The following is a 20,025-nucleotide window of genomic DNA, read 5'->3' on the forward strand; positions in this document are numbered from 1 at the left end:
AACAACATCAGTGTCCTTATTATGACTTTCACCACTAGAGGGCAGCGTTGCATCCAGTTTTTATCTCCAGTTGATATAAATGTCTCAACTATGTTACAACTTCGAAACCGTTTGTTTATAACACTTATGAGATATTATTGTTTACTAATATACATAAAGTAGCCTTTCGTAAATGTATGAGAAGGCCTACGTCGACAACTTTTGAGGATGACTATTTTATCCTCAAATTGTCCTACGTACAGCCAACCTGGCAACCACACAGAACATGTCTCAACACCATATTATTTATGCAGTCAACTGTTTGGTGAAATCAGCTTGCCAAAGTAGATGGCGGGTCAGGCTCACCCTCTACGTCATACCTCGGTTACGGGTGTGTCTCTGCTCAGACGGTAATTTTACCAGAAAAGATGAGTAATCTGGCCCAGCACCAATTCGGTCACCTTCCAGAAGCCTGCAATCTGTTAGTCAAAGACAATGGTAGACTATATTCTTCATTGAAATGTCATTATTTTGGTGATCTTTTCTCAAGATCATTATCTAGGTGAATATGGGTTCATAACTAACTTTAAAGGACAGTCCAGATCAGAGTTGACAGTGGCTATCAATCTAATTTTAACGATGTCATTATTCAATTTAAATTATAGGAAAAGTGTTTCCCACGCTGAGAACACAAGAAGCCTATCCTGCTCTGCATGTCACCAGGTTGTTGTAAGAAAGTGCCACCCTCACTCACAATAGGCGTGGTTTAATCGCTCAGGGCAGAGTAAGGTGCATTTGGTTCACTAAACGCCTCAGTATCCCGGTTGAAGGCTACCGCTTCGGATGCGCACACTGCGGAGAAAAAAGATCATACCATGATGCTAGCTCCACTGAAGTCCGTCCTCGCTCTTGGGGACAGAGAGGAAACGTCGCTGGCCTTACCGTCAAGTAATCAATTCGGTTCCGGTCGGCAGCGCGTCCTCGATCAAGTTCAAACCATCAAGAGAACTAAGTCGAGAAACACCATCAAAAGTTCCTCGGGATCAATTTCTCCTGCGAGTAAGATTAAGAACAGGATAGTTTTTCTAGCAGTTTAACGGACTAACTTTATCATACATATCATATCCATATAATTGATTTTGTTGTCTTTAAGACGAACGTTAGCACAAAGGAATAGGCTCTTGAATTACCAATAATGTCTAACTCAGCACATTTTTCAAACTTTCCATAGCCTGAAGCTTTTGCGTGGTGATTGTTAGATAAATTGAATAGTGTATTTGCAATTCAGTTTAAACAGGTAAACTAAACGTGTTTGAACTGTTTAAAGAAACGGACACCACTGGAAATCCTACAGAATGAATTGTCAAACACCTTCTCCATTCTTTTTCCCAGGTCCTATGTATAACTATACAGGACTTTTCACCAAGTCCTTCAAATCACTGCCGGACACGCTCAATGGAAATCACTATTTCCCACCAACCTTTTCTGCAAACGGCGTCTCAAAAACGGTAGGCCTACGTAGTTAATGCTAGCCTATAACAAATTGTAATAACTTTTCTCACATGAGTTACACCATTGCACTTGCTTTTGGTTGCTAACAGGCTATTGACATGGGATGCATAGAAACTTGTTTTAGACTGTAGTCTGAGCAGTCCGCTCAAGTGAACCCATAACAGCTGTTGGGATATGACTGCGCGGGTCATCGTCTAGGGAATTAACACGGTTGATTATGAGCAGATCCTTCACCGTGTCTGCAGACTGTCTCTCGCCCTTACGTGACTCACCACTGCAGTCAGCTACGGGGCCTTAACCCCTTGAGCTAGCCAGGTTCCTACTGCTGTAAAATACTGTTTATTATTTGGAGCAGGGTCATATTTAAAACATCCCAAAGCTATGATTTGTTTTGACTGTGTGTTTGACCTAAGTCGAAGTCTGGCGCTGATTACAGGCCAGTGAGAGTAAATAACAATTATGTATTTTCTTTGGTGCCCCTCCTAAGGACTGGATAGGAACAACTGACATCTAGTTAGAAAACTTCCTGACATGGAGATACACACACACACACACACACACGCACACACACACACCTCTGGATGGGTTTCCCTTCACTCCTTTCCACACTGTTCGTTAATCATATTCAAAATACAAAAACTTTTAAAACTCTGTAAATCCTCTGAACAGGACCTAAACACGACCTCATCATGAATCTCTCTCTTAAACTCAACGTTACATATTTAAACTTTAAAAAATGTTGCTGTGAAAGTTTGCTGTCAGTAAGCCTTCCTTGTGACATCACAACAAACCTCTGCCCTCCCCTTGCAGGGCTCTTGCACACGGAAGCTTGCCCGCAGCAGCAGCCAATGGGAGGGCACCTTGACCTCCCCCCACCCTCTCCAGATGGGCCAGACCCACAGCAGCCAATGGGAGGGCACTCTGACTTCCCCCCACCCTCTCACGATGGGTAAGCCCAACAGCAGCCGCAGTGAGCCAGACCTCGGGAGGTTCCCCCGGGCCAAGCGCCCCGCAGCAGGCCAGCAGGGTCGGGTCAACCGCTCCTCCGCCCACCTGGACCAGAAGAGATCCACTCTGGTGGCCACCAACAGGAACTCTCGCTTGGTGGATGTGTGGGCGGTGGAGGGCGGGGGCCTGGTCAAGGTGAACCGGCAGCTGGTCTCCAGTCAGAAGCCTGTGGAGAGAGTCCTGTCCAAACATTCTGTGGTGGAGACCAAGACTTCTGGAACTAAGAGCAAGGATGAACGGTGTGTGAAATGACTGGACTGAATATGATGTGACGTTTTTAGTGATGGCTCCAATGGGTCTTTTTCCCTGTGTGTATGCAGGTGTTGTGTGGGCGTGGTCGAGGGGGTGTGTATACGGTGTATACGTGTGTGTTTGTGCTGGGTTGGTCTTACCTGTGTGTGTGTGTGTTTGCTTGTGAGTGTGTGTGTGTGTAGTGCTCAGTTGTGTGTATATCCTGGGACCTGCTTCCTGTTCGCAGAGACATCAAGATGATGGACCTGACCATGAAGGAGGCTGTGGACTTCCTGTACAGTGGAGATGAGAACTACCAGCACTGTGGGGCCTCCTTCATCCAGCACAACACCTTCACCGAGGACAAGGCCAAGCAGGAGGTCTGCCCCAGCACAGCTCAGCACAGCACAGCACAGCACCAGCACAGCACCTGCCACGCCAACACTAACTAACTAACTGGGACGGTTTGGCATGATGCATGATTCATCAATCCATTCATCTGTCGATCCATAAATCCATATAGCCGCCTATAGCCCTACCTTGTCTACCAATCTACTGCTGTAAAAGAGGGGAATATTTTAATATATAAAAAATGTTTGCCCCAAAAATAGCTTTAACAAATATGTAATGTGCCTTATTGTATTCCAGTATTCTATAGAAACGTGAAAACATTTTCCTCAAATACTGAACCAGCAAACTTGGCAAAACACAACATTTGTCATTGCCAAAACTTATGGCCACGACTGTATAACCCTACTTGTGTGCAGGTGTCTAACCCTACCTGTGAGCAGGTGTAGAAGCAGGTGTCTAACCCTACCTGTGAGCAGGTGTAGAAGCAGGTGTCTAACCCTACCTGTGAGCAGGTGTAGAAGCAGGTGTCTAACCCTACCTGTGAGCAGGTGTAGAAGCAGGTGTCTAACCCTACCTGTGAGCAGGTGTACAAGCAGGTGTCTAACCCTACCTGTGAGCAGGTGTAGAAGCAGGTGTCTAACCCTACCTGTGAGCAGGTGTAGAAGCAGGTGTCTAACCCTACCTGTGTGCAGGTGTAGAAGCAGGTGTCTAACCCTACCTGTGAGCAGGTGTAGAAGCAGGTGTCTAACCCTACCTGTGAGCAGGTGTAGAAGCAGGTGTCTAACCCTACCTGTGAGCAGGTGTAGAAGCAGGTGTCTAACCCTACCTGTGAGCAGGTGTAGAAGCAGGTGTCTAACCCTACCTGTGTGCAGGTGTAGAAGCAGGTGTCTAACCCTACCTGTGTGCAGGTGTAGAAGCAGGTGTCTAACCCTACCTGTGAGCAGGTGTAGAAGCAGGTGTCTAACCCTACCTGTGAGCAGGTGTAGAAGCAGGTGTCTAACCCTACCTGTGAGCAGGTGCGGTCGCTGAAGGGTATCGCCCCGCTGGTGGCCCTGCTGCGCAGCCCCAATGAGCAGGTCCAGCAGACCGCCTCTGCTGCCCTCAGGAACCTGGCCTTCAGAGACAGCAGCAACAAGGAGGAGGTACGCTATCGCTGCTCTGCTCTCAACCTCAGGTGTAACTGAACCCCATCATCTCCCCCTCGAGGTTTACCAAACATTTAGAAAAGATTGTTATGAATGATCATTTTGGGACTTCCTCAAACAGTCGTTCGGTTGTGATCTTTTGCAGTCTAGCTACCCTGGAGACGTATATGAACTGTAAGTGTCCCTGTCCTAACGGTGTGCTCCCAGGTCCAGCGCTGTGGGGGAGTCAACGAGGCCCTGGCTGTGCTCAAAGAGACACCGTCCTCAGAGACGCAGAAACACCTCACAGGTAATGCAGACAGGAACAAACACATAACTCTCAGATGAATCCCCCTGGAAACTCCCTGTCCATTAGCCACAGCACACAGACGTGTCCTGTGTTCCGGTACTGCCTGTCAGACTTGTAGACAGACAAGTTGGTCTCTTAGTCCTGCTCCTTCTTGACCAGGCAGTTGTTGCACATGGGCAGTGGTGGTGTTTGTCAGAGGGCGTTGGGCTGTCTGGTTGTGGTAGCCTTGTATGCTGCAGGACTCTCCTGAATATCTGGCTTCTACTTTTGATGCCTCTTCGGGATATGTACAGTGCAGATTCTACAAACACACTGGTCTCTGAGTTGGTGGAATTCCTGCAGGAGGTTGTAAAGTTCATGCCGTTGATGTGGAGGGCTGCTCTGAGGTAGAGCCTTGCTGCTCTGTCAAACACGCGTGTTGTCTTACCGCTGTACAGTGCCCACTCCATTGTCCTTGTGTTTCCATGGCTGTGAATCACATTTGTTCAAAGGAAGTCGTCCAATATTGAACTTGTGGTTTTGTCCACAATCCGGCTGGCACAATGACAGGTGTTGGGATAGGGTTAACCCTCAACACCCTCCATGATGGACAATGACAGGTGTTGGGATAGGGTTAACCCTCAACACCCTCCATGATGGACAATGACAGGTGTTTCACTGCTGCACAGGTACAGTCATCACCTTCGATGATGGAAGTCCAACGATGTGTACTGCAGCGTGTTACCACAGCGTAGAGGCAGACAGAGGTAGCGTAGAGGCAGCGTAGAGGCAGACAGAGGCAGATAGAGGCAGCGTGTTACCACAGCATAGAGGCAAACAGAGGTAGCGTAGAGGCAGACAGAGGCAGCGTAGAGGCAGACAGAAGCAGACAGAGGCAGCATAGAGGCAGCATAGAGGCAGCATAGAGGCAGCATAGAGGCAGCATAGAGGCAGACAGATGCAGACAGAGGCAGACAGAGGCAGCGTAAAGGCAGACAGAGGCAGCGTAGAGGCAGACAGAGGCAGCGTAGAGGCAGCGTAGAGACAGCGTAGAGGCAGACAGAGGCAGCGTAGAGGCAGACAGAAGCAGATAGAGGCAGACAGAAGCAGCGTAGAGGAAGACAGGCAGCGTAGAGGCAGACAGAAGCAGCGTGGAGGAAGACAGAGGCAGCGTAGAGGCAGACAGAGGTAGCATAGAGGCAGCGTAGAGGAAGACAGAGGCAGCGTAGAGGCAGACATGCTGAGGTGTCTGACGATGATTTGAGTCAGAGGCAGTTTTCCTGTTGCCATGGTGCCTTTATGCAACACTATGTCAACAGACCTCTAGTCAAACAAAGGTTAGAAAACAGGAAGTTGATTACTTTAATTCACATAATTACTTTAATTCTGACTGAGCTTTCCTACTAGTATTAGTGTTGTCATACTGTATCTGTTATATTTAGCAACTTTCTCACGTCAATGGATTCATTACAGAGGAATACAAAATAGAAGATTTATGGTCTGTATGTGTGTGTGTGTGTGTGTGTGTTTATGTGTATGATGTGTGTGTGTTTACGATGTGTGTGTGTTTACAATGTGTGTGTGTTTACAATGTGTGTGTGTTTACGATGTGTGTGTTGACCAGGCAGTTGTTGCACATGGGCAGTGGTGGTGTTTGTCAGAGGGCGTTGGGCTGTCTGGTTGTGGTAGCCTTGTATGCTGCAGGACTCTCCTGAATATCTGGCTTCTACTTTTGATGCCTCTTCGGGATATGTACAGTGCAGATTCTACAAACACACTGGTCTCTGAGTTGGTGGAATTCCTGCAGGAGGTTGTAAAGTTCATGCCGTTGATGTGGAGGGCTGCTCTGAGGTAGAGCCTTGCTGCTCTGTCAAACACGCGTGTTGTCTTACCGCTGTACAGTGCCCACTCCATTGTCCTTGTGTTTCCATGGCTGTGAATCACATTTGTTCAAAGGAAGTCGTCCAATATTGAACTTGTGGTTTTGTCCACAATCCGGCTGGCACAATGACAGGTGTTGGGATAGGGTTAACCCTCAACACCCTCCATGATGGACAATGACAGGTGTTGGGATAGGGTTAACCCTCAACACCCTCCATGATGGACAATGACAGGTGTTGGGATAGGGTTAACCCTCAACACCCTCCATGATGGACAATGACAGGTGTTTCACTGCTGCACAGGTACAGTCATCACCTTCGATGATGGAAGTCCAACGATGTGTACAGCAGCGTGTTACCACAGCATAGAGGCAGACAGAGGCAGCGAAGAGGCAGACAGAGGCAGATAGAGGCAGCGTGTTACCACAGCATAGAGGCAAACAGAGGTAGCGTAGAGGCAGACAGAAGCAGAGTAGAGGCAGACAGAGGCAGCATAGAGGCAGACAGAGGCAGCACAGAGGCAGCACAGAGGCAGACAGAGGCAGACAGAGGCAGATAGAGGCAGCGTAGAGGCAGCGTAGAGGCAGACAGAGGCAGCATAGAGGCAAACAGAGGCAGCGTAAAGGCAGACAGAGGCAGCGTAGAGGCAGACAGAGGTAGCGTAGAGGCAGACAAAGGCAGCATAGAGGCAGACAGAGGCAGCGTAGAGGCAGACAGAGGTAGCGTAGAGGCAGACAGACGCAGCGTAGAGGCAGATAGAGACAGCGTAGAGGCAGACAGAGACAGCGTAGAGGCAGACAGAGACAGTGTAGAGGCAGACAGAGGCAGCGTAGAGGAAGACAGAGGTAGCATAGAGGCAGCGTAGAGGAAGACAGAGGTAGCATAGAGGCAGCGTAGAGGCAGACAGAGGCAGCGTAGAGGCAGACACGCTGAGGTGTCTGACGATGATTTGAGTCAGAGGCAGTTTTCCTGTTGCCATGGTGCCTTTATGCAACACAATGTCAACAGACCTCTAGTCAAACAAAGGTTAGAAAACCAGGAAGTTGATTACTTTAATTCACATAATTACTTTAATTCTGACTGAGCTTTCCTACTAGTATTAGTGTTGTCATACTGTATCTGTTATATTTAGCAACTTTCTCACGTCAATGGATTCATTACAGAGGAATACAAAATAGAAGATTTATGGTCTGTATGTGTGTGTGTGTGTGTGTGTGTGTTTATTGTCTGTGTGTGTGTTCATGTGTATGATGTGTGTGTGTTTACGATACGTGTGTGTTTACGATGTGTGTGTTCATGTTTATGACGTGTGTGTGTGTGTCTGTGTTTACGATGTGTGTGTGTTTACGCTGTGCGTGTGTTTACGACGTGTGTGTGTTCATGTTTATGACATGTGTGTGTGTGTTTACGATGTGTGTGTGTGTGTCCCCAGGCCTGCTGTGGAACCTGTCCTCTGTTGATGACCTGAAGCCAGAGCTGGTGGGCAGCGCCCTGCCTGTCCTCATGGAGACCGTGGTGCTGCCGTTCACTGGGGAACCTGACCAGCTCCCCATCCTGGACCCCGAGGTGTTCTACCACACCACCGGCTGTCTCAGGTGACCTCCTGCAGCGCTCACACATTCACCCAGCTACTCATTAATGACAGCTGCACTCGCTAGTTTTGAGATGCCGAGCTTGTAAATCTGGGTGATCAGAAGTGTTTTCCAGCCCCGGAGCTGTTTGAACAGGCTGCCAGGGCAGCATACACACTGCTGTCTCCGTGCCTCCTCAGAAACTGCTGACCAACAAAAGCTGCTGTAACGATTGTGATTGAATAAAGCAGGTCAACTGAATCACGTGATTAACTGGTTAAACATGTATTTAACCGGTTATACATGTATTTAACAAGTTACACATGTAATCAACCAGTTACCCATGTAATCAACCAGTTACACATTTGATGAACGTAAGGAGGTCGTTGATCCCTCTCACCTCCCCGCAGGAACCTGAGCTGTGCCAAGCAGAACAACAGGCAGGCCATGCGTAAGTGCCGCGGCCTGGTGGAGTCTCTGCTCAGCTACGTCCAGGACTGCGTGGACGCCGACCGCCCTGATGACAAGGTCCCAGTCATGCTCCTCCTGTGTTTGTCTGTCTGATGATTTACTTGAAACTTTATTGTAAGAGTTCAAATACCTTGTAAAGCTACACAGTACGGTGACTACACAGTATGGGAAATGATTAAGCCAAGAGATCAGTAAGACCCATCCCATCCGAGACTCCTTTTGAAGAAGCACTGTTGTCGCTAACTAAGCCTGGGCTTAACCTGCTCTGGGAAACCTGCCCAGCAGTCGGAGAGCTGCAGAACCGGCCTTCTAACAAAGGCGGTTGTGTTCCCTGCCCGTTGTAGTCTGCGGAGAACTGTGTGTGCGTGCTCCACAACCTGACCTTCCAGCTGGAGACGGAGGCTCCGGCCCTGTTCAGCAGGATCACAGCCCTGGGCAGGCTCCCCTGCAGGGCCACCAGCCAGGGGGACACCAGCCCCATCGGCTGCTTCAGCCAGCAGAGCAACAAGCTGGAGCAGGAGGTGAGGCCCTCTCTCTGGAACAGACCACATAAATCCAGACCAGATAAATCCAGACCAGATAAGTCCAGACCAGATAAGTCCAGACCAATCCAGACCAGATAAGTCCAGACCAATCCAGACCAATCCAGACCAGATAAGTCCAGACCAGATTAGTCCATACTAGACTGGGCCAGACCAGGTCAGACTAGTCTAGACCAGATCCTGTTTCGACCAGATCCTGTTTAGACCAGTTCAGACCAGACCAGTCCACACCAGATCAGATCAGTCCTACTCAGAGACTCCCACAAATCTCACCAAAATCTATCTAGCTGGAGAAGACTCCTCCTCCCCTCTCCTGCTAACCTGCTTCCCTCCTCCCTTCTCTTGCTCACCCCACCTCTCCCACCTCTCCCTCTGCCCACCTCTCCCTCCTCTCCTCCCCCCTCTCCCTCCACTCCTCCCCCTTCTCCCCACCTCTCCCTCCACTCCTACCCCCTCTCCCTCCACTCCTCCCCCTCTCCCTCTCCCACCTCTCCCTCCCCCCACCTCTCCCTCCACTCCTCCCCCCTCTCCCCACCTCTCCACCCTCTTCCCCCCTCTCCCCACCCCTCCCCCTCTCCCCACCTCTCCCTCCACCCCTCCCCCTCTTCCCACCTCTCCCTCCACTCCTCCCCCCTCTTCCCCCCTCTGCCCACCCCTCCCCCTCTCCCCACCTCTCCCCACCCCTCCCCCTCTCCCCACCTCTCCCCACCCCTCCCCCCACCTCTCCCTCCACTCCTCCCCCCTCTCCCTCCACTCCTCAACCCTCTTCCCCCTCTCCCTCCACCCCTCCCCCCTCTTCCCCCCTCCCCCCACCTCTCCCTCCACTCCTCCCCCTCTTCCCCCCTCCCCCCACCTCTCCCTCCACTCCTCCCCCCTCTCCCCACCTCTCCCTCCACTCCTCCCCCCTCTCCCCCCTCTCCCTCCACTCCTCCCCACCTCTCCCTCCACTCCTCCCCACCTCTCCCTCCACTCCTCCCCACCTCTCCCTCCACTCCTCCCCCTCTCCCTCCACTCCTCCACCCTCTTCCCCCCTCTGCCCACCCCTCCCCCCTCTTCCCCCCTCCCCCCACCTCTCCCTCCACTCCTCCCCCCTCTTCCCCCTCTGCCCACCCCTCCCCCTCTCCCCACCTCTCCCCACCCCTCCCCCTCCTCCCCCCTCTCCCTCCACTCCTCCACCCTCTTCCCCCCTCTCCCCACCTCTCCCCCTCTTCCCCCTCCCCCCACCTCTCCCTCCACTCCTCCCCCCTCTCCCTCCACTCCTCAACCCTCTTCCCCCCTCTCCCCACCCCTCCCCCCTCTTCCCCCCTCCCCCCCTCTCCCTCCACTCCTCCCCCCTCTCCCTCCACTCCTCCCACCTCTCCCTCCACTCCTCCCCCCTCTCCCCACCTCTCCCCACCCCTCCCCCCACCTCTCCCCCCACCCCTCCCCCCTCTTCCCCCCTCCCCCCACCTCTCCCTCCACTCCTCCCCCCTCTCCCTCTCCCAGAGCCACTTTGACTACCCTGTCCTGGAGGAGCTGCGTCCCTCTGGAGCTGGCTGGCTGCATCACTCCAAGACTCTCCAGATGTACCTGTCTCTGCTGGAGTCCAGCCAGCAGGACGACACCCTGGAGGCTTCCTGCGGAGCCCTGCAGAACCTCACCTCCGGCCAGGGCATAGTAAGACCAGGCCTCGCCCTACACACCTACACAGGCCTCACACAGGGACACCAGCTACAAGAAAAGCTTCCTTTATTGCCTCCCTGGCAAGCTTTCAGAGTCAGAAGTTAAGGTCTGGATCAGTGCTGTTCAAGCCTAGCCTGGTCCTAACCAGACCCTCGAACATTTCATTTGTACAGAGGGTCTGGGATCTCTCCATTGACAAGCCTCAACTTCCTTGAAGGCGGGTCCTCTGTTGAAGTTTAAAACTATTGGATCTTCCCAGAGCCACTCTGATTTGCCATAACCAATCGCAAGCGTTTGCCTTAGCCAACTCCTTCACCACTACTGTAACGGAGCAAGCTGCCGTAGCTGGAAAATCAAACTTTTCCCGAACCCCATGGGGAGGAGGGCCACAACATCATGGCCACCTACAAAACTCAGCAAGGAATGTTCTCGCTCCGGCTTTAACCTACGGATATTTGGCAGCGTTGCCACAACAGCAGAATAGTTTCGCTCGCATCTTTCTCCGCCATTACTGAAATACTCAAACTAGTGCACAACATTAACGTCATCGTTCTCAGCCACTCCCTCTGTTCGCTGATTGGACCTACAAAAAATGTGTTTCTGGACACCGACTTCAGAGCCGAGCTCCCAGACCTAGTACAGAAGCAAAATCCAAATTGAGCGGAAGTACGTAGAAGGGCAGAGCCAGGCTAGTTCAAGCCTGCTCCTGGAGAGATTACTGTTTTATGCTTCATTCATTTTCATTCAAACCTTTATCCAGCAAACTGGATTCTAATAAGCTGTCTGACAAGCGGAGTCATGCTTGTTGAACTGGGGTTGGAGTGTAAACCTACAGGAGGGTATCTTCCCAGGAGCAGGGTTGGAGTGTAGACGTATATGCAGTCTTATAAACTAGTTGGGCGTATGTGCTTCTGGTAGCTGAGATGTAGTCATGTTCTACTGTGCCAGACAAATACAGACTGTTCCTTGTCTCCAGACACCGAAAAAATACTATACACTTCGGATCCTTGATGTTCTATCTACTTTCTACGTGCACTATTTGCATGTCACTTTGGACAAAATAAAATGTTAACATAAAATATAAAGTTAAGTTAATCTTGTTAGGTGTGTTACTGGTTCATCTACGAATTAGGAAATGGATGTGGCCAGAAGTTCCAGATGTCTCCTGTGTTTGTGTGGTGTGTGTGTGTGTGGTACGTGTGCGTGTGTGTGTGTGTGTGTCGGTAGGTGTCCCACGTCATGAGCCAGACTGTGGTCCAGAAGCTGAACGGTCTGAGAGTCATCTCCCCTCTGCTGCGCTCACCTAAACCCACCCTCCAGCGCGGGGCCATCAGCCTGCTGGGGAACCTGGCCCGGAACCCACGCCTGCACACTGCCATCGGTGAGTATGGGGGGAACCGTACCGGGAACCAGACGGGGAACCGCTCCCAAGCAGGGCACCGCGGTTCTCTGCTCTCGCTGTTTTGATGATGATAAAGACGACAAAGATGATGATGGTGATGACTATGACAATGACGATGCTAAAGATGATGACTATGATAATGATGGGGAGTGTTCGGTGTCTGTGCCTCCTCACAGCTCGCCAGTCTCTCCCTGACCTGGCTGGCGTCCTCAGTTCTGGGACCAAGGAGGGGACGGAGTCTGACGACACCCTGGGCGTGGCCTGTCAGACGGCCCACTCCCTGATCCTGAAGGAGCCCGACCTGGCCAAGCGCCTCCTCACCCAACCCCTGGTCGCCTCCCTCAACAACCTGAGCAGGAACAAGTAGGGCTGCAGGGCTTGAGGACCGCTGGGCCTTCCAGACGGCGCTATTTCCACGCCACTTTGGATTAAAGCGTTTGTGTATGATATAGATGTAATTTAAGATAAACTTAGGTTCATCATGGCCGGTTCGTCTACTTATTTGTTACGTATTTGTGAGATTTGGAGAAAAGCATTTTCTAAATGAATAAATTATTACATTACTAGTTTGGCTAGCTGGCAGCTATTTTTGAGTTTAGGCTGTTTGGCAACTAGTAAATGTTTTCTGAAAGAGGTGCCTGTTTTAACAGTTTTTTCTCCTGTAAGGTACTTTCCCAAATCTAGCAAAGCGGCAGCGTTGCTTCTAAACAACCTCTGGTCCGATAAGGACATACAGAGTTTCCTCAAAAAGGTGAGTCCCATTGAAACACAGTATTTCACGCTGTCCGACGACAGGGATTAGCATTACTCTTTAAATCGCTAAGATTTTCAAAACAAAACGTGGCCTGAGTTTATGAAAGCAAAATCATCCTCAGTCCATCAGTGACACTAGCAGTAGCTACTGGCACGACAGACACAATAGCTAACAGACAAGTTTAGCTAACACACACAATGGTAGATTAGTCTGTCTTCTGTTATGTCGTAATGTGGATGAGTATCTGCCCCCATCTCTTTCAGGAGGGTGTGGCAGGGTGTGCGTGAGATAGTACTTTCCACTACACCACGCCCCGCAGAGATATTTTCAGAGAGCAGAGAACTTAGGGTGGAGGGGTAGAGGGCTAGTTCAGGAGGAAGCAGGACAGTGTGCCAGATTGCAGACAAACCATACCGAGGATGAGGAATCTTGTGTTGCAGGTTCACTCAACATGATCAGTCCATCTGATCCTGACAGGGCAAACCCTTTTAGAACCGTTGAGACCCGTTTATACCTGTTTAGACCAGTTCAGCCAAGTACTTTTTCTATGGTTTGCTTTCTTATTCTCTACCCGATCCCCCGTTCTTGGAATTGAATTTCATAATAAACATTCTACAAGCCAAGTAGTGAAGTAATTGAGATACAACAGAAATGCCTCAGAGATACCACAGGCAGAATCATTATCATCCTGCAGAAGATTTTATGTACCTTTTATATACATCTCTCATCTCAAGTTTTCTCTGTGTGTGTGTGTGTATATATATATATATATATATATATATATATATATATATATATATATATATATATATATATATATATATATATATATATATATAAAAATGCATATTATTACATAACAAAGTAAACTACAGTCTAAATACGTGTATTTATTAGAGTATGGTTCTGTCCCACAGCAAGGGATGACCAAGGCTTGTTTTGTGAATGACATCACCACAGCTGTCACCAGGTCTGCTCAGATGTCACAGTAACAGCTGGTCCTGCTCACCACCTGCACAACACAGCACACACTCACTGCACACACACACACAACACAGCACACACTCACTGCACACACTCACACAACACAGCACACACTCACTGCACACACACACACACACAACACAACACACACTCACTGCACACACACACACACAACACAACACAACACACACTCACTGCACACACAACACAGCACACACTCACTGCACACACTCACACACACAACACAGCACACACTCACTGCACACACACACACAACACAACACACACTCACTGCACACACACACACAACACAACACACACTCACTGCACACACTCACACAACACAGCACACACTCACTGCACACACACACACAACACAGCACACACTCACTGCACACACAACACAGCACACACTCACTGCACACACAACACAGCACACACTCACTGCACACACAACACAGCACACACTCACTGCACACACACACACAACACAGCACACACTCACTGCACACACAACACAGCACACACTCACTGCACACACAACACAGCACACACTCACTGCACACACAACACAGCACACACTCACTGCACACACACAACACAACACAGCATGTGTGTGGGGGGGGGGGGGGGGCTGTATGTAATGTCTGACAAAGCTGTTTTTATGCTGGTCTTGTTGCAAAACCAATTGCCATTTGGAGACATAAATAAATGAATGACCAAAACCTACACCACACACTGACTCAATACAACACCACTTACACCCTCACAACCTACTCCACACACACCCCCACTCACAACACAACACAGCCTACACAACACATACATCACAACCAACACAACACACACACACACACACAAGGACCAAGGATCTAACTGTGCTTTCACAAGTGTAATGTCACTCAAAGTTACCATAATAAACTCATTTCTGCTGTGTATAGATAAAGTGTCAGGAAGTGTTGGTTTAGCCATGCTCTCTCTCTCTTTATAGATGCATTGACTTATCACTGGTGGATACTGTTGCACTTTGTAACACTGACAGGGTATTTACATGCACTACAAATCGTAGTTATACGGCCAGGTGATGCTTTTTACAAATGCACTGCACCCCTTTCGATATTAGTCTACATTATGACATGTTTACTTTTTTGGGGGAGTATTTTGAATAAGATAACACTGAAAATGTACTGACTAAATGGAAATAAAAATGTTAAAAGGAGCCTAATGTTTTTGAGTTTGTTTTTAGATGGAACTAGTCTGGTTTAATTTGATTTATTAGTGTGTTTTCTATCAGCAAGACACACTATCGTTATTTCACATAGAACATTTATTATTTATTTACAAACATGTACAAACTAATTTCAAGGAGCGGTCAACTGTCCCCCACCCCCCTACAGGTTTTTATTGGTCTCTTTGTTCTATTAACCTGATTGGTCTGTTTTTGTTCTATTAACCTGACTGGTCTGTCTTTGTTTTATTAACCTATCAGGACGCGCACTGTGTTACTCGTTCGCTCTTTTTATAGACCAATTATCACCCTACGTCACACGACTGTCAAGCAGGCTCAACTGCGCATGTCGGTTGCAAAAGACAAACTTCTCCCGGGTCTATTACACTTGGACTTACTTGGAGTGTCGATCAGGTCATCATATATCTCTGGCCACTGGATTACAGGGCTTGACATTAACCTTTTTGAAGGCACTTGTCCTTTGGACAAGTATATTTACATTTCACTTGTCTATGCACAAAAGTCACTGACCCCGATACCTTTAAATAGCCTGACCAAGTGATCGGGCAAAACTAACCTAGCTAACGGAGGTCGCTTTCTCAGGCAAATGACAAATTAAACAGCAGGCTTGTATCAACAACAGGCAGTCCTCCCTGACGTTTTGGGTGTAGAATGGAGTGAACGGGCAACACTAGCCTGGCTAACGGAGGTCGCTTTCTCAGGCAAATGATTAATGAAACTAGCCTGGCTCTGCCGTCCTACATACTTTCTCTCAATTTTGCTTCTGTACTCGGTCTGGCCATTCAGTACGTAAGTCAGATTTTGCAGGTACATTTTTAACCGGCCAATCAGCAAACAGAGGGAGTGGCTGAGAACGATGACGTTGATGTCGTACACTAGTTTGTGTTGTAGTTCCGTAATGGCGGCGGAGAAAGATGCGAGCGAAGCCATTCGGTCCGTGGCAGCGCTGCCGAATATCCAACAGCTAAAGTCGGGGCAAGAACAAGTTTTGCTGAGTTTTGATGTTGTGGCCCTCCTCCCCACAGGGTTTGGGAAAAGTTTGATTTTCCAGCTACGGCAGCTAGCTCTGTTATAGTAGTGGTGTGGTGAAGAAATTGGCCAAGGCGAACGCTAGCGATTGGTAATGGCAGATCAGAGTGGCTCTGGGCAGATCCAATAGCTTTAAACTTCAACAGAGAACAAATCACAAAAATAATCAGACCAGCTGGCTGAAAGCAGAATTCCCATGTCTCTTGAAAGCTGCCCTGTTCGACTTTTTAGATGTAGAATTGCCTGTAAAACTGTTAAATTATGAACTTTGTGACATGACGTGAAGACATGGCTGCCACCCGACTATGCGGTCTACCGGCGACATACTCTCTCTCAAATTTCCAGGCTTTCGTAGCCTGACATTGTCATACTCATAATTCTAGTCAGAATATGAGTCTGATAACTCTTCGTTGGGTTGTGACTATGGGGTGTGTTTCAACCAAACTCGTAAAACAAATGCCTCTTCGCTCAACATCAGAACAACGTAATATGTTGTTTGTTGAAAACAAATTCAACCCACGCGCTCTTTCGTGACGTTGTTGATTACGTTACTGTTGATCATCTGTCCATCATCGTATAAAGCCCGCCCTGGATATTTCATTGGTCCACCCAGCTCCTGGTTTTATATAGTTTGTCCCCAATATGAGCCCCTCCAGACCCAACTTCCCGACCAAATTTCTTTGTGGGTGGGGCTAAGTTGGGCTGGAAGCCAGGCTAAGACTTTCGTGATCCAAATCAAAATTCTGATGTGACAGATCAATGGGGAATCGCTTTCTCTCTTAAAAGCTGTCCTCCTCGACCTTTTTATCCTATTTAAATCTAACTATTTGTATGATCCGTGTGGTCCTTTTGGCGTTTTAAATGCTATCCTCTCCCAGCTTTCTGCAACCCCATTGCGCGTGCATCCCGGATGTTTACAAACTAATAATTGGTCTATTGAGAACCTGGCTGTTAATCAATCCACGTTTTTTCAGTTCTTGCGAACTCGTTTGACGTCATCTTCCATTGCCCAAGTAAGGTTCCAATCCAAAGAACACAAGTCACCAAGAACGCCCAAAATACACGGAAATGTTCTTTATCCGCCCCTTTTATCGAGGGTGCATCGGTTGGTGACTTGGTGACATAGAGAATGCATCTGATTTCCCAGAAGTCATTGCAAGAACACGCATCTCAAATCGTTCTCCATCCTCGCGGTCTTGCAAGAGCATTCTCGCAAGACGCTTGAAGAACGTTCTTCTCAAGAACGCAAGTACGTTCTTAACGTTCTTCGGATTGATAAACAGCCACTATCATTACAAACAGAGATGGGCAGTATTTCAATTACTTGTATTTGAAATACACATTTCAAGACTTTTGAGTATTTTGTAATTTGTATAATGTAATTTGTAACAAAATACTTTATAGTGGACAAATTTTGTATTTAAAATACTCGAAATACTTTCACGACGCATCAAAAAACGGTTCACAAGTTCAGTCTTCAGATCAAAGCTGAGTTAGAGACCCTTCGTTTTCTGGAGGACACCAGAAAAGACCTGCTCTCTCTTCAGCAGTAGCCTACCAGTACCCTCTTATCAAGCTCCTTTTTGTTCGATTTAACACAACCCTCCCCTCTTCAGCTCCGGTTGAGAGACTGTTCTCGTTTGCAGGAATAATATTCAATCTGCACAGGAGGCAATTAACCCCCGAAATATTGGAAAAGTTAGTTGTTCTTAAAGGCAACTAAACTGGCTACTCAGTGGTTGGGTCTCAACTCACTTGTTAAGTTACCTGTTCACTGACTGAGTGTGTGTGTGAGCGTGAGTGAGTGTGTGTGTGAGCGTGAGTGAGTGCCTACTCATCCTCTGATGCCTCAGTGTGTGTGTGTGTGTGTGTGTGTGTGTGTGTGTGTGTGTGAGGGAGAGTCTGTGTGACTCGTCAGGTGGAGGGTCCTCTCTCTAGGTACAGTAGTGGACTTTATCAGGGACTTATGCAACACTGCTATTGTGTTAGCATCCCTGTGGAGGGGCAGGTAGTGTGGATTACACACACACACACACACACACACACACACTCCCCTATGCCTATGGGAAAACACACATGGATTTGTCAAAGCGTCACGAAAGCTTGAGAGAGCTTGGCTTAGTTACACTGACATTCTGTGACTGTTCTTTCTTTGTGTGGGGTTCACCCGAACTTTGTGTACATGATATAGGCCAAACCTGAATGCTCTGCTATACCAAATTGTTAGAAAACTGAAAATCCAGAAAAAGTATTTCCTATATTTTAAATACGAAATACATGTATTGTATTTTGCTACATTTTCTGGCACCAGTATTTTGTATTTTATTTTAATACATTTATTTGAGGGGTATTTTGTATCAAAATACATTTTGATGTATTTTTGCCCATCCCTGATTACAAAAAACAATTGAACAAAACTACACCCCTGGCACTGCATCAAATCAAATTTCTTCACACGCCCATAGAAACGCCTGTGAGAATTACGCATTTCAAACATCTGGCACGCTGTCACACAACACCTCGTAGTTGTCACGCATTTCAACCATTTCTCACGTTGAGAAATAACTTGTCCCGCTATATACAATAAATGGCACAGGCATACTGAGGGAAGATTTCTGCTGATTTGATAGTTGCCAGAAACATCACAACTACGTCATCTGCAGATGATGGTTGTTGGTGACGTAGGTAAATAAACTGCCCCAGAAATCGTAGTTTTGAAAAACTGTAGTTTTCCAGGTCCTGCTCCAGTAGGTTGTGACCTGGGCTCCCAGATCGTGTTGGGTTTCTCTGGGAGATTACTCCACCATCTGCTGTAGGGCCACACCCAGGATTAAGATCTGCTATTAGCAGCAGTTTAAGGCATGAACAGGCTTTTGTACTTCTTTAAATGTTGATGTTAAACCCTTTGAGTTAACGTTCTCTGTGATCCTTCATTTAAAGCTTGTGAGTCACATTCAGTAGTGCCAATGGATTTGATTGGACCTGAGTTGTTACTTATAGATCAAAGCACCACTCTACATTTGACTAATTTCTTATCCAAAGTGTCCGTGGCTGAAGAACTAACAAGAATAATGAGTTAAAGTAAGTACCTGCAATCAACTGCTTCAAACTCCTGATTCATGATTATGAATAAATACACAAAACAAAAATACTTTTATCAATTATTTTAATAACAAACATAAATGTTTTTTTTTAAGTAACAAACCAAGTCTGAAGGGTGAACTACTTCCTTAATATTCAATTTGTCAGTCAGGTACATGTTTGGTGAAGATGCTGCAGCTGAGTGGTCTTCTGTAGAGAGGCGGTCTGTCCAGCCACAGGCCCAGGATGAACATGTCTACTTCCTCAAACCTCTCTTGCTTCTGCTGCCCTTGGTGCTGAGAGGGTAGAGGAGGCGAGGGAAGGGGAGGTGAGGGGAGGTGAGGTGAGGGGAGGTGAAACTCGCCATACACACACTCTCCATCCTGACCTGTTTAACCTGAACTGCGTTCCCCTGGGCAGGCAGCCTGGAGCCTGTTAACTCAGCGGAGCGCTCTGTCCCTGAGGGACAACCAGCCAATAAAAGCTGCTGAAAGCTGCCCATCGTTGAGGGGTTAGCCAGGTCTGACAGGCTGAAAGCCAGTACAGAGCCATGTGTATGTGAGGACTGTGGTGAGTGGTCTGTGTCTTAGCGCCGAGATGCGCTGCATGGTCAGAACACACCACTCAGAGACACAGCCACACTGACACATCCAGCTCAACATCTCACTGTCAGCATCCAGGACATGTTAGTGGTGATGACATCACACCCGGTTTTGGGGTCCCTCACTTACTGTGTGTGTTTGTGTGTGTGTGGTACACAGTTGCTGTCCTGGTGCCTCTGAGACAGTGTTCTATAATCCCGTCCCTTTGTACTTCCAATCCCTCCAGGCTTCTGGGGTTGGCAATGGATCTCTGGGCCCCCAGCCACCCCACCTTTTCTACCCCCCTGAGCCCCCCTGAGCCCCC

At 48.3% G+C, this 20,025-nt stretch overlaps 2 protein-coding genes across 3 annotated transcripts in view; one reads left to right on the forward strand and one right to left on the reverse strand.

Moving 5' to 3' along the window:
* The first annotated feature begins 740 nt into the window (after positions 1 to 740).
* Positions 741 to 14,381, forward strand: LOC146272254 (plakophilin-1-like). The gene is made up of 14 exons (XM_084705130.1): positions 741 to 1,038; positions 1,372 to 1,487; positions 2,302 to 2,738; positions 2,978 to 3,110; positions 4,098 to 4,223; positions 4,434 to 4,515; positions 7,807 to 7,969; positions 8,356 to 8,473; positions 8,761 to 8,937; positions 10,444 to 10,614; positions 11,848 to 12,001; positions 12,199 to 12,385; positions 12,689 to 12,773; positions 13,694 to 14,381. The coding sequence occupies exons 1-14, from the start codon at positions 855 to 857 to the stop codon at positions 13,766 to 13,768; spliced, it is 2,208 nt and encodes a 735-aa protein (XP_084561256.1). The 5' UTR covers positions 741 to 854; the 3' UTR covers positions 13,769 to 14,381.
* Positions 14,382 to 19,187: 4,806 nt separating this feature from the next.
* The window catches only part of tnnt2b (troponin T type 2b (cardiac)), a 6,413-nt gene continuing 5,575 nt past the window's right edge, over positions 19,188 to 20,025 (reverse strand). For both annotated transcript variants that reach the window (XM_084705148.1, XM_084705147.1), the window contains one exon: positions 19,188 to 19,415. In XM_084705148.1, coding sequence (XP_084561274.1) covers positions 19,376 to 19,415 — 40 coding nt within the window. In that variant the 3' untranslated portion in view covers positions 19,188 to 19,375. The remainder of the gene's footprint in view (positions 19,416 to 20,025) is intronic.

The sequence above is a fragment of the Hypomesus nipponensis genome, chromosome 9, assembly GCF_054491055.1.
Source record: "Hypomesus nipponensis isolate SF chromosome 9, ASM5449105v1, whole genome shotgun sequence".
Taxonomy (NCBI): Eukaryota; Metazoa; Chordata; class Actinopteri; order Osmeriformes; family Osmeridae; genus Hypomesus; species Hypomesus nipponensis.